The sequence below is a fragment of the Crotalus tigris genome, unplaced genomic scaffold (genome assembly GCF_016545835.1).
Source record: "Crotalus tigris isolate CLP2741 ecotype Arizona unplaced genomic scaffold, ASM1654583v1 scf7180000019583.1695794, whole genome shotgun sequence".
NCBI classification, from domain to species: domain Eukaryota; kingdom Metazoa; phylum Chordata; class Lepidosauria; order Squamata; family Viperidae; genus Crotalus; species Crotalus tigris.
Genome location: NW_024097605.1, coordinates 1 through 16614, shown reverse-complemented (window position 1 = coordinate 16614; position 16614 = coordinate 1). Strand labels below are relative to the sequence as shown.

The 16614-nt window shown below is 43.3% G+C and overlaps 1 protein-coding gene and 1 long non-coding RNA gene across 7 annotated transcripts in view; one reads left to right on the top strand and one right to left on the bottom strand.

Annotated features, from left to right (window-relative positions):
* Positions 1-4221, bottom strand: part of ATP23 (ATP23 metallopeptidase and ATP synthase assembly factor homolog) — a 42943-nt gene extending 38722 nt beyond the window's left edge. The window contains exon 1 of one of the 4 annotated variants that reach the window (XM_039363737.1): positions 4100-4221. In XM_039363737.1, the coding sequence (XP_039219671.1) occupies positions 4100-4172 (73 nt within the window). In that variant the 5' untranslated portion in view covers positions 4173-4221. Of the gene's footprint in view, positions 1-3826; positions 3956-3979 lie in introns of those variants that run through there. The other 3 variants (XM_039363736.1, XM_039363738.1, XM_039363739.1) reach the window with 3 other exon arrangements.
* On the top strand, positions 4183-8959 carry LOC120317282. 3 transcript variants are annotated; one of them, XR_005559201.1, is made up of 4 exons: positions 4183-4281; positions 4603-4729; positions 7085-7237; positions 8868-8959. It is a non-coding gene; the product is annotated as an uncharacterized LOC120317282 (long non-coding RNA). The 3 variants fall into 3 exon arrangements; XR_005559200.1 differs by having other exon boundaries at positions 4185-4323; XR_005559199.1 differs by lacking the exon at positions 4183-4281 and having other exon boundaries at positions 4557-4729.
* Positions 8960-16614: the final 7655 nt, after the last annotated feature.

The window sequence follows — 16614 nt, the reverse complement described above, 5'->3', positions numbered from 1 at the left end:
GATATGTGGAGAGAAAAAAATCCAAAAAAAATCCCTGCATACATTTTATTCGAATAAGCACAAATCATGGTCCAGAATTGATATGATATGGTTATCCTCTGAGCTAAGAATGAATATACATGAGATTGAGATAGAAACCAATATATGGGCAGATCATAATCCAATAAAGATGACTTGGAAAGGAATAAAGAAAAAATTTAGATGGTCATTGAATCAAGCTTTATTAAAAGAGAAAGAATTTATACAAATAGCGGCAAAGGAAATGGAATTCTTTTTTTAAAGAAAATAAGAAAGAAGACACATTGCTTCAAATGTGTGGGATACAGCCAAAGCATACTTCAGAGGCTTAGCTATAACTTATATGGCAAAAAATAAGGAAAAAAACAACAACATACAAAGTTAAAGGAAAATTTTAAAAACTGGAATTAGAATTACAAGCAGACCGACAAAAGAAAAAATTTAAAAAGCAAATGGAGATAATAAAACATAAACTAAACTTAACAGAAGCAGAAGAAATGGCCCAACAAATTAAAAGGGCAAAACAAAACTTTTTTGAAAATGCTAATAAAGCAGGTAGATGATTAGCCTATAAATTGAAAAAAGAAAAGGAGAAGAAATTGATAAATAAACTACAAGATGGGAAAGGATATTTACAATTTCAAAATGAAACAATAAAAAAATAGTTAAAGAATTTTATGAAAAATTATATGACACAGAAGAAATTGCTAAAGAAAAAATAATTCAATATATGAAAAAGCCAAATTATCAAAAATACCTGAAGATTTTAAAAATATGTTAAATGAAAAAATAACTGATGGAATTGATGAAGACTATAAAAAGACAAAAAAATGAGATGACTCCAGGAGCAGATGGGCTACCAGCAGAGTTTATAAATGTCTACAAGACATATTAAGCCTATCAATGAAAGAAGTCTGTAATGAGGTACTATCAGAGGCCAAACTATCAAATACCTGGACAGAAGCTAATATTACCTTAATTCCAAAAGAAGACTTAGATCTGACTGAGATAAAGAACTACAGACCAATATCACTACTAAACGTGGATTATATTTTTTTTCTTTCAATAAGAGAGATTTTTGATTGAATTTATCCATCCAGATCAAAATGGATTTTTACCAAAGACGCAAATAAAAAATAATTTAAGAATTATTTTGGATACACTGGAATATTATGAAATGCATCCAGGGAAACAAATGGCACTAATTTTACTAGATGCACAGAAAGCCTCTGATAACATAAATTGGCAATTTATGTTATAACAATTAAACTGGATGGACTTTGGAGAAAAAAATATAAATATAATCAAAAAATATATTTTAGATAAATAGCCAAAGTAATTGTAAATGGGGATTTTACAGAGAATGTTACTATAAAAAAATATACAAGACAAAGGTGACTGCTATCTCCATTGCTAATGTAGCTCCCATCTTCAAAAAAGGGAAAAAAAATAGATCCAGAAAACTACAGACCTATCAGCCTGACCTCAATACCTGGGAAGATTCTGGAAAAGATAATCAAGCAACAAATCAGTGAACACCTAGAGGCAAACAAAGTCAAAGCCAAAAGCCAACATGGGTTTGTCAAAAACAGATCATGCAAGTCAAATCTTATTGCATTCTTTGACAAGGTGACAAAATTTGTGGACCAAAGGAATGCTGTGGATATAACTTACTTGGACTTCAGTAAGGCATTTGCTAATGTAGACCACAGCCTACTTGATAAGATAGAAAGATGTGGGTTAGAAGCATTACCACCAGATAAATTCATAACTACACTCAACATATAGTCCTCAATGAAACTGCATCTATGTGGAGGGAAATATGCAGTGGGGTAGCCCAAGGCTCTGTTTTATACCTAGTATACTTCAATATTTTCATCAATGATTTGGATGAGGTGATAGATGGGGAACTCATCTAATTTACAGATGACACCAAGCTGACAGGAATACCCAACACTCCAGAAAATAGGCTTAAGATACAGAACGATCTTGGCAGACTTGAACATTGGGCGCTATCTAAACAAATGAAATTTAATGTTGAAATTCAATGTTGAAAAAAGTAAAGTTCTATATATAGGCAAGAAAAACTAAATGCACAGGTACAGTGTAGGTGGCACCTCACTTAATAGTAGTAACTGTGAGAGAGATCTTGGAGTCCTAGTGAACAATCACTTAAAATATGAGCCAGCAGTATGCTGGGCTGCATTAACAAAGGGATAGAATCAACATCACATGAAGTGTTAATACCACTTTATAATGCCTTGGTAAGGCCACACTTGGAATACTGCATCTAGTTTTGGTCACCACAATGTAAAAAAGATGTTGAGACTCTAGAAAGAGTGCAGAGAAGAACAACAAAGATGATCAGGGGACTGGAGGCTAAAGGATAAAGAATGGCTGCTGGAACTGAAGAGAAGGACGAGGGGTGACATGATAGCAATGTTCCAATATCTCAGGGATTGCCACAAAAAAGAGGGAGTCAAGCTATTCTCCAAAGCAGAGGCCCCCAACCTTTTAGGCACCAGAGAATGGTTCCGTGGACAGAGGTTTTTCCATGGACTGGAGGGGGGGGGGGTTGTGTGCTGTCTGCATCCCACGGATGGGGTTTTGCTTTTTTGTGCGGACTAGTTGCTGGCATGCTGCGGCCTGGTACCGGTCCATGGACCAAGAGTTGGGGACCCCTGCTCCAAAGCACCTGAAGACAGGACAAGAAACAATGAATGGAAACTAATCAAGGAGAGATGCAACCTAGAATTAAGGAGAAATTTCCTGAGAGAACAATTAATCAGTGGAACAACCTGCCTCCAGAAGTTGTGAATGCTCCAACACTGGAAGTTTTTAAGAAGAGATTGGACAACCATTTGTCTGAAATGGTTTAGGATTTCCTGCCTGAGCTGGGGGTTGGACTAGAAGACCTCCAAGTCACTTCCAACTCTGTTATTCTATTCTATTCTAATTCTGCATTAAGTTCTCAACTTCTATTTTGGAACTCTGCAGATCTCATTGTTGAAGGAAAAGTCTTCATCATGGTCCAGTCCAAGCCGGGGATAAACAACATGATGACTGCTTTAGAAAGAAGGTTGCAGTTTATTGAAGAGCCAGACCGAAAGATGGTTCTGGCAGGAAAGAGGAGAGAAAAGAGGGCTGAGCACATGTGGATAGTGGTTTTTTATATCCTCTGGAGCCTTTTGTTTGAAGTAGTTTCTTGTTACTGTTTCAGGCTTTGTATTTCCTGTGTCACAGTATTCTGACCTGAGTCTGGATGTGCCTTTCTGGTATTCTTAATGGTGGTGGGTTAATCCTATTATGTCTCAAGAGTTATGTTCTGCTTCCCTGGTGCTGGGGCTAATGATTCTTAGAGTTTGGGTGGGATATGCATATTTTACGTGTCTTTGTCTTCCTAAGCTTCTAGCTCCAACTTTCCTGATGGTTTACATCTGCATTTATACAGAGCTGGCTTCTGCTTGGGACAGAGAGACTTCGGGGTAGGGTTGGTTTCTGCTTTTAAAATCCTTTTGAGGAAATATATTTTTCTGTCCTTTTAATATTTCATTCTCTGGGGGGGGGGGCTGACTTCCCACATCATGATTGAAATACATGCTGTAAAATTATGGATCTTTCCATCTTTTCTCAATTTTTTCTTCCCCGTTTTGCCTTTTGAAGAATTCTGTCAAATGGGAAAGTGTGTGTAAATGTATACATATTTCTATAACTATACAAATATAGTTTCATGGCATTTTGGTTGGTCACTATATTGGAGTTACTTAAGATGGGGCAATATATTTTCAAGGTTAGAATTACAACTTACCACGCAGTAAACTTTAAGGAAAGATGTTAAGGATCATGTGTTTGACGGGGTGCATATTAACACCTAGAGTTATTTCTCTGAAGCCGTTACATCATCCTTCCTCACTAAAAAAATACATTCTCACGACCAGAGTGCCGAGGCGGGGGAACTTACTGTCTAGAGCAACCTTCAGCATCGACTGGCACCTATACTGGGAACCAAACAAGCTGGAGATTATTTTTCCCTTCAACGCGGGCTTCTTCCCCTGGCCAAGAGTTCGATCGGGAAACCGACCGTAGCCAAAGTCCTCCTCCTGTTCCTCGCCAAAGCCGCGACTCTTCGGTTGCGAACTCTGCTCAGATGTCATAGTTCATATGACCTCAGGCGACGGAGCAAACGGAGATCTCTGTTCACATGGCCTCATCGGCCACTGCATCGAGCCCAGGCAAATACCATCTTCCGCTGAAATCATAGAGGTACGCCACGCGTTTCCTGCTGCCTGCTTGGGGTGATTCATCGTAAGTAAGCTAAAATGAGATGGGGTTCATAGAGCTGTTCCTTTATGCCTCTTTTCCAAATCGTATATAGACAAATAAATTATAATTCTCTTGGCTCGGCAACTTTCCAGCTTTTGTATATATGAAGCCGGGTAATAGAAATGCGACAGTCATAGGCGTTCTATATAGACAGATGTAAACCACACGATACCCAATGCACCAGAACGCGCATGCGGAGAGATGGGGGGGGGGGAGGAACTGTGGACGCTCTTTCTCACTCTCTCTTTCTACCTAACTTAGACCATAGAAGTTGGAAGTCTTTTCTTCTAGAAAGGCTGCCTCGGCGACGCATCTCCCTTCGCTTGGCGCTCTGGGTGTTTTGGGAAAGGAAAGCAAGACGGGCTTCGAAACAGCAAAAGAATGAGAGGTATTTGCACTCGCAGAGGTTGGGGCCGTTCCGCTACTGTTGCCGGGCTGGGGGTGGGGGTTGAGGAAGCAAAGCGCATTGAGGTTGGGCTAATGGCTTCTTTCCTGGGTGTTTATGAAAAACCGGGAACTGCGAGGCTTGTTTGCCTTTCCGACCCAATCGGAAAAGTTATTTTTGGAGGGTGATGTTCAGCATTCACAGGACGCATCAAGGAGGATTCTTTTGCACTGTGGGAATACTGTAATGTATCAGGAGCTTCCCCGCTTCGCCCTCCCCTCCTTTATGCCCATCATACACATCTCTTTTTTTTAACCTATCCTTTAAAAAGGAAAGTCCCGCCAAAGTGGTGGGCTTGATGAGATGAGATGAGATAAGATAATCTTTATTGTCATTTTTTTACTGTGGGCACAACAGTACATATCAAAAATGAAATTTAGTTGCCTGCTCTCAAAGTGAAACACATACATGACACACCTAAACATACTATGAATAACATATGTATAGACTCACACCCCTACATATAAGTAGCAAATAAGTATTAAATACTGTCCATCTTGAATATATAATGGAAGGAGGAAGGTTAATGCTGTATGGAATGAAACTATGGCTGAATCTGGATGTTCTGCTACGAATACCACGAAGCCTCCTCCCAGAAAGTAACAAGGAAAACAGGTCGTGAAGAGGATGTGTAGTGTCCCAGATAATCTTATAGACCCTGCTCAAGCAACGCTTCTGTGTTATGTCCTGGATGGGAGGGAGGGAACTGCCAATGATCTTTTCGGCCATTCTCACCACTCTCTGTACCGTCTTACTGTCTGAAGCAGTGATGCTTCCAAACCAGACTGTGATGCTGTATGACAGGATGCTCTTGATCGTCCCCATGTAGAAAGTAGTCAGGACAGGGGAAGGAAGATGTGCTTTTCTCATGCGATGCAGAAAATGCAGGTGCTGCTATGCCCACTTTGCCAGTTTCTCACTGTTGAGCGACCAAGTCAGCCTACTCGTTAGCTGCACACCCAGGAATCTGATGCTGGTAACCATCTCCACAGGTGAATCATTAATGCACAGAGAAGTGTGACTGTGCCTGCCTTTTCTGAAAGCAACAATGGTCTCTTTGGTTTTTCCGGTATTTAAAACTAGGCTGTTTTCCTTACACCAGTTCACCAGCCCCTCAACCTCCTTGCGGTAAGCTTCCACCTTGTCATCCTGAATAAGATACACTACTGTTGTATCATCTGCGAACTGCACAATATGGTTGGTGGCAAACCTAACACAACAGTCATGGGTCAACAGGGTGAACAGCAGCGGACTTAAGACGCAGCCCTGAGGAGAACCCTCCTGTGCTCAAGAAAATGGTATTAGAGGTATTTGTTCCAACTCGCACATATTGGGGCCTGGTTGGTAAGAAAATCGGGAATCCAGTTGCACAAAGGAGTGTTTAATCCTAAAAGGCCCAGTTTGTCTACTAGATGTTGGGGAATGATTGTGTTAAACGCCAAACTGAAGTCGACAAACAACAAACGTACATGAGTATTTCTTTTCTCGAAGTGCTTCAAGCTCAGATGGAGAACGGAAGAAATAGCATCCTCCGTAGAGCTATTTGGTCGGTAGGCAAACTGAAGCAGGTCAAATTCTGGCAGGAGGCTAAATACAATAATGTCCTTTAACAGCTTCTCAAAGCATTTCATGATGGTGGATGTCAGTGCAACTGGACGGTAATCATTGAGGCCACAGAATATGAATGGATATGTACAGAAACAAGGCATCCTTATATCAATCTAACTTGTATATAAAAATAAGTTGTGCCCATGATTTGTTCTAATTATTTCCCATCTGAGTGAAAAGTTAAAAAGTGGGTTGTTCCATATCAGTTAAAAAAATGCTTGCATGGGCAGCATTTGTGCTTCTGGTTTGATTCCCACTTGGGGGGCTGATTTATTTTCAGGTGAACTAGAAACCTGATTAGCTGTGATAGGACAGTTGTCAGAGAAACTTTGCAGAACTTTGACAAGGCCAAGTTAGGTTGGCAGGACATGAGTTTCTGTACCAGGGTTCTTTATAAGATGCTAAGATATTCTCTTACAGCAGATTTAATTCATCCAAAGGGAAAATGCAATAGGACAGCTATTTTTGAAAAAGGCTTTGAACCTGGATGATTTCAGTTTGCTTGTGTTATTTTTACACCTGAAGTATTGTAATAATCACTGGTAGGCTGATTTTTCCACAGTAAGAACATGTGATTTGCATAATATTGTGCCAAAAAATATGTTTATTTTTCTTTTTTAAAGCTGAAATTTGTTTGTGATTCTTATAGAATGCATCTTATGTCTGTTTTCCAATGCATTCTTTCATCAGATGAGTTCACCAAATAAAGCAATTGAGTTACAGTTGCAAATACGACAAAATGCTGAGGAACTTCAAGATTTTGTGAAAGATTTGGAATCATGGGAGAAGGATATTAAAGAAAAAGATCATGATTTAAGGCATCAGAGTGACACTGCCAAAAAAGTAAGACTGGTGATTTGATAATGGAATGAATAAAGACATCTTGAAATATAGTTTGTTAACTAGATCATTTGATTTTAAATAGAATTACATATAAATCACCTACCGTGTTTCCCCGAAAATAAGACCTGGTCTTATACTTTTTTTGCCTCCAAAAGAGGCACTGGGTCTTATTTGGGGGGGGGTATCTTACCTTAGGACTACCACAGCCAGGCCTCCCACACCCCAACACCTGTTGTGTCACTGTTTGACTTCTTCAGCAGCCACTTGCCACCAATTGCGGCTGGATGCCATGTGGCGCATTGCGCCATTGCTACTCTAATGGGTAGGGAGTGTGAAGCCCCATGCGCCCTGCACCTGCTTACCTTACCGTAGGACTGCCTCAACCAGGGCTCCCATGCCCCGACACTTATCACGCTGTGTGGCTCGTCACGCCAGTGCCGCCGCTTGTGGCAGGAGGTGGCTTTGGGTCATTTCTGCTGCTCATGGCAAGCTGAGCGGCTCTTTGGGCCATTGCCGTCACTCGCAGCAGGACACCACGTGGCTCTTTGGGCCATTTCCGCTGCTCAGCCCAGCAGTTCTTCGGGCCATTGTCATCTCTCACAGCAGAAATGGCCCGAAGCACCATGTGGCATGGCAGTGGCATGAAGAGCTGCTCGGCTTCTTCCTGTGAGCAGCGGAAAGGGCCCGAAGTGCCATGTGGTGCTGTGAGCAATGGCAATGGCCCGAAGAGCTGCTCAGCTTGCCGTGAGCGACAGCAACAGCCTGAAGCACTGTGCAACCTCCAGCCGCAAGCAGTGGCACTGGCATGACAAGCCACATGGCTTGACAAGTGTCGGGGCATAGGAGGCCTGGCTGTGGCGGTCCTACCAGTAAGGTGAGTGGGTGTGAAGCACGTGGAGCAGCTTCACCCCCCTACCCCCACCCTCACCCCCAAACTAGGGCTTTCGAGGGGGCTTATATTAGGCCCACCCCCGAAAATCAAGCTGGGGCTTATTTTCTGGGGGGGGGCTTACATTCAGGGAAACATGTATATAGGCTTCAGTTATATTGCCTGTGTGCCAGAGACTAGGGGTAAAGGACAGATGGACTTTCTTGATATAGATCTAAATAGAATGTCATAAAATAAAAAATGTATTCCTTTTAAAATGCTGTAGAAATTGCTACAATTTTTCCTCGCTGTCTCTGCAGTGAAGAAAATCAAACAATACTAGGGAGGGTGGAACAGGATATTTTAAATTCAAAAGTTTGTCTCCACATCTTAGATGAGTCCTTTAGCTAGTCTAGAGTATTTCTACTATTTCTACCTGTCTAGAGTATTTCTACCACATTGTTAAAATGTGAGGAGCAAACCTCTTCTGTTAGGACAAATTGTCAATGTTCAATTTAAGAAAGTGGAATTGCCTTTTAGTTCTACCATTTTGTATTGAATCATTGGTTTGGGATTTTTGCTGAAGTGTTCGGAATTCTTTATGGTTTTTCCCATGGAGAACCAATTTCCAGTGGCTAATATTTTGGACCCTTGTCTTCTAGAAAAAAGCTAGCATTGATTTTACATTGTTTTATAAATGGATGTCATATATTAATTGTCAAAAGTTTTTTGAAAGTATACTGCTATATTTTTTGTTATTAGGATTTACCCCCTATTCGGAATGAAGCTTACAAAAAAAAGAAGAGCAAAGTTAAAACAGTCTCAAAACAAACAAGTGAGGAAAACAAAAAAAACAAGATAAAATCTTATGATTATGAGGCTTGGGCAAAGCTGGATGTGGTAGGAGAACATTTTTTATTAAATATGTTTATCAAAATGCTAGACAAGATTTTATGACATTTATACAAACAACTATACTAGTTTTTATGTTGTAAATAATGTTAGTGACAGTACTAAAGATCCAAGTCTTAAGTGTTGTAATGCTTTACTAAAACTGGTAGCCAAAATCAAAAAAGAAAATGCTTATTTTATAAAAAGTATAGTTGACAATATTATATAGCATGCATTGATTTTGTTTTAATGGTTTAAATACTACTTTAAAATTTGGGGGATGGTTTTATTTATATCTGTTGCACATTACCTTGATGCTTTCATGAAAAAACACAATATAAATATGACAGTAATAATATACTATACTATACTATACTATACTAAATATTATAATGTAATGTAATATAAAATATAATTACTCAGTGTCTTCTTTGGAAAAGCAAGACTAACAATGCAACAAGGCCACACCGTACCAAGGGTACAGCTATATGGCACCACTTTGGCTGTAAAGCTGACCAACTTGACAGCAAAGACGTTGTGCCTTGAACTACAGTCCACCACCTTCTACGCAGACAGCAAGGTGATGTCAAGCTACATCTGCAAACAAAGTGGACACTTCTACATCCCTGTAAGCAACAGAGAGAAAAGGATTGAAACATCCTTAAGCCCTGAACAATGGCAACATGTGCCAACAAATAAGAACTTTGTCAACCAAGTAAAGTGGCCCAACCTTGCCACACAGATAACAGAACTGATCTGGCTAGAAAGTCTTCAGCTCTTGGCCTGTCCAAATAGACAGATGCCACATAGACCAAAACGTTATGCACTTCCAGCTTCACCGGATGTCAGAATCCAATTATATTTCATCTTTAATTATCAAATATAGAAACTCCCAATTCTGCCTTCTCTGGATTCTGCCATAAGAGGGAGAGAAGGGGGAGAACAAAGGGGCTTTATGGCCCTCACTTCCTTCAGTATCCTTCTAAGGAGCTGAATGCTGAATGTGTGTTTATTGTAACCTCAAAGCGTTAGCACCAAAGAACCTTACCATAACAAAGAAGGTTATTTGCCTTTCATGTAGTTTATCTGAAGTCTCCATCCAGACGGAAGAAAGAAAAAAGGGGGTGGAATTGTGATACTTGAAACTATCACTGGAAGGGGGGGTGATTGGGTGGGACTACTGGGGAACCCCTTAAAACCTTGAATGGGAGGGCTTGGACCCCAAGTCCTGTCTAGCACGCCTGCAACCACTTCTTCTTAATAAAGGATTCCTGTTGGAAGAATTATTCCAAGAGTTCTGTCTTAAGATGCAAAGTGGGGTGGGTCCTTACATTAGACAGGACTTGCAAAATTAATCCACCTGGAAGGGAGACCCTTGCTGGGGGATTTTGCAAAAATTTTACCATGTCAGACAATGGAGCAAGAGAGGGGGAAAACTCCCTGGAAAGAGAGCCGCTGACCCAGTTGGAACCTTGCCAGATGTTGGAATCCGAGAGGCCAGATTCCTCAGGAGAAGAAGTGGTGTAGACACAGGACCACAAGCCTCGCTGGTCGATGGGCGTTGGAAAGAAAAGTGAGTGGGGAAAGGAATCAAGAAAGGTGACCCTGAGACGGGGGACCAAGCAACCAGAATGGAAGCAGGAGATGGAGAAATCCCTGCACGCAAGTGACGAGGGAGGAAGCTGGGCACCGTACTCAGACTGGATCCTAGAGAAAGCTATTGACCTGATGAAGAGAACTCTCAGATCCCTAGAAGAGGAGAATCCTGAGCCCTACGGCCGCCCCAGCTCCTGGAGCCGCAAAGGGAGAAACACCGAGGGGGACGTGGAACCTGCAACCCCGGGGACAGCTACTGATCCAGTAGCCCCCACCCCCTACCGGACCACAGATGGCAACCTGGACGGAAGACATTACCACCAACAACAGAGGCACCGATCCATTCCAAGACGTCCACCGTTGGAGGTGAAATTCAAAGGGGAGCCAACACTCTTGGGGTTTTTCCTAACCCAAGTACTCAGCTACATGGAGGAATATGGGCAGGATATTCCCAGCGACAAAGCCCGCATCCGGATCGTGCAATCTGCCCTGGATGGACCGGCTGCAGATTGGGTGGTGAACGTGCATGACTCCAATGCCCCAGAACTCAAGTAACTTCAACCGTTTCATGTCCTCTTTGAGAAGACGATTTGAAGACCCCCTGGCTGATCGCAAAGCCCGTGAAAGGATAAAAACGATGAGGCAAGGCAAACGCCCGGTGGCTGAATATAACCAAGAATTCCGGGCCATTGCCAGCAAACTGAATTGGCCAGAAGACATCCTCCTTTGCCATTTCAAAGACGGACTAAACTATGATCTATATGATGCTTGCCTGCCCCGAGGGGACCCACATCGACTTGAGGCATGGTACGTCTTGGCAGAGGAAGCAGAGATCGACATATTGAAGAGGCACCGCCGAGGAAAACACTGGAGCCTCCCCCCGCCTGAGCTGACGCACGAACCGGGGAAATCATCGGCTACAGCCAAGAAGCAAGTGGGGTGTTTCAAGTGTGGAAGAGAAAGGCATCGAGCTGTAGAATGCCGCTCAAAGGCCCCCCAGCACAACCCAGACAGATCCCCAATCAACAAATCCGGAAAGTCTTCAGCTAAGCCAAAAGAAACGGCCATGAGAATGATGGAAATTGCAGAAACCCCCACCTCTACTCACCAAGGAGAAAGAATTCCAGCCTACACCACAGGGTCGGTGGATGCCTCAGATGACAGCTCGGAAGGCGAACCCCTGGTAAGTGGATGCATCACACCCATCTTCAAAACAGTGACTATATTAATCCCCCCCATGCCCGAAGCTGTGAAGGTGAAAGCCTTAATAGACTCTGGCTGTACCCGCTGCCTCATTAGCCCAACACTAGTGGGGAATCTGGGCATCCCATCCATGAGACTGGAACAACCAATCTCATTTGGCCAGCTAGATGGATCCATAGCAGGGGGGGTGCCAGCTACCCTAGCCACTTTGCCAATACATCTCTCCCTGGGCAACCATGAAGAGGACTTAACGTTTGTGGTGACCCAGGTATGGAATGCCCAATGATTCTAGGGATGGAATGGTTGAAAAAATGGAACCCCTGGGTAAATTGGAGGACGACAGAAATCAAATTCCCGAAGGGGGACCCTATGGACTTAAAACCCCAAGAGAGGCTACCAGAATCAAGAATATAAAAAGCATCCATAGGAGAGGAAAAAAGATTAACAGAAATACCAGAGGAATATAGGGACCTTGCTGAAGTCTTTAGTGAGGAGAGGGCGAATGAGCTTCCCCCCCACCGACCCACAGACTGTACCATTGAATTCAAGCCTGGGGCAAAACTCCCGAAGCCCAGATTATACTCCATGAGCCCAAAGGAGAAGGATGAAATGGAAAGATTTATAAAAAAAAACCTAGAGAGAGGTTTCATTGAGCCAGCCAAGCCTAAAGTGGCTGCCCCGGTCCTTTTTAGAGAGAAGAAGGATGGCTCCGTACGTTTATGCGTGGATTATAGGGCCCTGAATACAATCAGTGAAAGCAACCTATACCCTCTGCCCCTCATGAAAGACATGCTGTCACACCTCTCGAAAGGGAAACTTTTTTCTAAACTAGACATAAGGGAAGCTTACTATCGCGTGAGAATTAAGGAAGGGGACGAATGGAAGACCGCATTTAACTGCCCCATGGGGTGCTATCAATTCAAAGTCTTGCCATTTGGATTACAAGGGGGCCCTGCAGTCTTTATGCAATTAATCAATGATGTTCTAAGGGAGCACCTATTTAAGGGGGTCCTTGTTTACTTGGACTACATTCTTATCTTTACTGAAACAAAAGAAGAACACGTCAAACTTGTCAGAGTGGTTTTAAAGAAGCTGCGAGCCGCTCACCTATATGCCAAACTCTCAAAATGCGAATTCCACCAGGAAAGGATAGACTACCTAGGCTATCGCATATCCCCACAGGGCATTGAAATGGACCCAGAGAAGGTCAAAGCAGTATTAGATTGGGCGCCACCGCGCACAAGAAAGCAACTACAAAGTTTCCTGGGCTTTGCAAACTTCTACCGCCAATTCATCCCCTCATTTGCCCAGATAGCCTTGCCCCTCACTACCTTACTAAAAACGAAGGGAGCATCCTCAGTAAAACCTAGCCAGCCACTAACATGGACAATGGAGTGCCAAGCAGCGTTTGAGAGACTAAAGAGACTTTTTTCTGCCGAACCAATACTAAGGCACCCAGACATGGACAAGCCCGTCGTAATACAGGCAGATGCAAGTGATGTGGCAGTGGGGGCTGTGCTATTACAAGAAAATGATGATGCAGTATTGCAACCCTGTGCATATACATCCAAGAAACTCACGGAAACAGAACAGCGCTGGCCCGTATGGGAGAAGGAGGCTTATGGGATACGTTGGGCATTACTCACGTGGCGACAGTTCCTGGAAGGCAACAAAATCCCCTTCCAGGTGTGGACTGATCACAAAAATTTAGAAGCCCTGAAAACTTCCAGGAAACTCAATCCCAAACAAGCCCGCTGGTCCCAGCATTTTCACCAATTCCAATTTAAGCTCAAACATTTACCAGGAAGAAAGAACTTCCTGGCAGATGCACTATCTTGCATGCCCCAATATAACAGCGCACGAACCACAGACTCTAGGCCAATAATGGCAGAGTCACAACTGGCAGCACCAGTAACCACAAGAACCCAAGCCAAATTAAAACCACAACTGGACAGCCAAACTGGAATTGAATTCAGAAAAAGTTTGGAAACAGATGAATGGTTCCAGAAAAACAAAAATGTGTGCACAATGAGAGACGGGTTGCCTTGGGTAGGGGAAAAGTTATATATACCAACAACTCAAAGAGTAACTTTCATGCACCTTTGCCATGACACAAAATCAGCAGGGCATTTTGGATTTGTAAAAACTTTACATTTAATTAAACGGCAATTTTGGTGGCCATCCATGAAAAAGGACATTGAAAGTTATATAGCCAGTTGTCCAAAATGTGCCACGGCAAAGAGGTTGCAAGGGAAATTGCCAGGACTATTGCAAACAGTGGCAAGTCCCTCAGCCCCCTGGAGAGAAATAGCCATGGATTTTATAGTGGAATTGCCAGAAAGCAATGGGAATACTGTGGTCTGGACGGTCACGGACTTGTTTTCCAAACAGGTGCACTTTATCCCTTGCCAAAAGATTCCCACTGCAAAAGCCTTAGCAAAACTTTTCATCCAACACATTTACAGATTGCATGGGGCACCCCAACGCATCATCTCTGACAGGGGGGTGCAATTTACGTCTGCATTTTGGAAGGAATTTTTATCCCTCTTAGGAACCACTCAGGGACTGACATCTAGCCACCACCCTCAAGGAAATGGGGGGACTGAAAAAATGAACTCCGTACTTAAGCAATATTTAAGATGTTTTCTTAGTTTCCAGCAGACCGAGTGGGCGGACTTACTCCCTTTTGCAGAAGTTGCCTAGAATAATGCAGTCCACTCCAGCACAGGTTACACTCCTTTTCAAATAGCCACCGGTCAAAGTTTCAACCCCATGCCAGAATTAACCCCAAACGAACCAACGATCCCCCCTGAAAGAATGGATGGAGAAACTACAAAACACCTGGCCAATAGTCAGAAAAGCACTAGATGAAGCTAGGCAGGCATACAAAACACAAGCCGATAAAAAAAGGGTTGAGCCTACACCATTCATTATAGGAGAAATGGTGTACTTATCTACAAAATACCTAAAGTCCCTACAGCCCTGTAAAAAACTTGGACCAAAATATATAGGACCTTTTCCAATTAAAAGAATCATAAATCCAGTAACAGTAGAATTAGAATTACCCAAAAATCTCAGGCAAATACACCCAATTTTTCATTGCAGCTTGCTGAAAAGAGAGTATCAGTCACCTCTACGGCCAAAAATCCCCCCCCCCCACCACCTCCACTCATGGTGGAGGGTGAACAACACTTCGAAATAAAGGAAATCCTTGATTCTAGGAGATATCATGGAGCAACTCAGTACCTAGTTGCCTGGAAACACCTCCCTCCCTCACAAAACGAGTGGGTCCATAAACGTCATGTCAGAGCCCCGAAGCTATTGAAGAAGTTTCACACAGAGTATCCTAACAAGCCTGACTGACTTTTATACCTGCTTTGTTTTCTTTCAGGTGGATCTCTCTTATTTTTAAGAGGGGCCGGATGTCAGAATCCAATTATATTTCATCTTTAATTATCAAATATAGAAACTCCCAATTCTGCCTTCTCTGGATTCTGCCATAAGAGGGAGAGAAGGGGGAGAACAAAGGGGCTTTATGGCCCTCACTTCCTTCAGTATACTTCTAAGGAGCTGAATGTTGAATGTGTGTTTATTGTAACCTCAAAGCGTTAGTACCAAAGAACCTTACCATAACAAAGAAGGGTATTTGCCTTTCATGTAGTTTATCTGAAGTCTCCATCCAGACGGAAGAAAGAAAAAAGGGGGTGGAATTGTGATACCTGAAACTATCACTGGAAGGGGGGTTGATTGGGTGGGACTACTGGGGAACCCCTTAAAACCTTGAATGGGAGGGCTTGGACCCCAAGTCCTGTCTAGCACGCCTGCAACCACTTCTTCTTAATAAAGGATTCCTGTTGGAAGAATTATTCCAAGAGTTCTGTCTTAAGATGCAAAGTGGGGTGGGTCCTTACATTAGACAGGACTTGCAAAATTAATCCACCTGGAAGGGAGACCCTTGCCGGGGGATTTTGCAAAAATTTTACCATGTCAGACAATGGAGCAAGAGAGGGGGAAAACTCCCTGGAAAGAGAGCCGCTGACCCAGTTGGAACCTTGCCAGATGTTGGGATCCGAGAGGTCAGATTCCTCAGGAGAAGAAGTGGTGGAGACACGGGACCACAAGCCTCGCTGGTCATGGGCGTTGGAAAGAAAAGTGAGTGGGGAAAGGAATCAAGAAAGGTGACCCTGAGACGGGGGACCAAGCAACCAGAATGGAAGCAGGAGATGGAGAAATCCCTGCACGCAAGTGAAGAGGAGGGCTGGCAACGTACTCAGACTGGATCCTAGTAAGAAAGCTATTGACCTGATGAAGAGAACTCTCAGCTCCCTAGGAGAGGAGAATCCTGAGCCCTACGGCCGCCCCAGCTCCTGGAGCCGCAAAGGAAGAAACACCGAGGGGGACGTGGAACCTGCAACCTCGGGGACAGCTACTGATCCAGTAGCCCCCACCCCCTACCGGACCACAGATGGCAACCTGGACGGAAGACATTACCAACAACAACGGAGGCACCGATCCATTCCAAGACGTCCACCGTTGGAGGTGAAATTCAAAGGGGAGCCAACACACTTGGGGTTTTTCCTAACCCAAGTCCTCAGCTACATGGAGGAATACGGGCAGGACAGTCCCAGCAACAAAGCCCGCATCCGGATCGTGCAATCTGCCCTGGATGGACCGGCTGCAGATTGGGTGGTGAACTTGCATGACTCCAATGCCCCAGAACTCAAGTAACGTCAACCGTTTCATGTCCTCTTTGAGAAGACGATTTGAAGACCCCCTGGCTGATCGCAAAGCCCGTGAAAGGATAAAAACGATGAGGCAA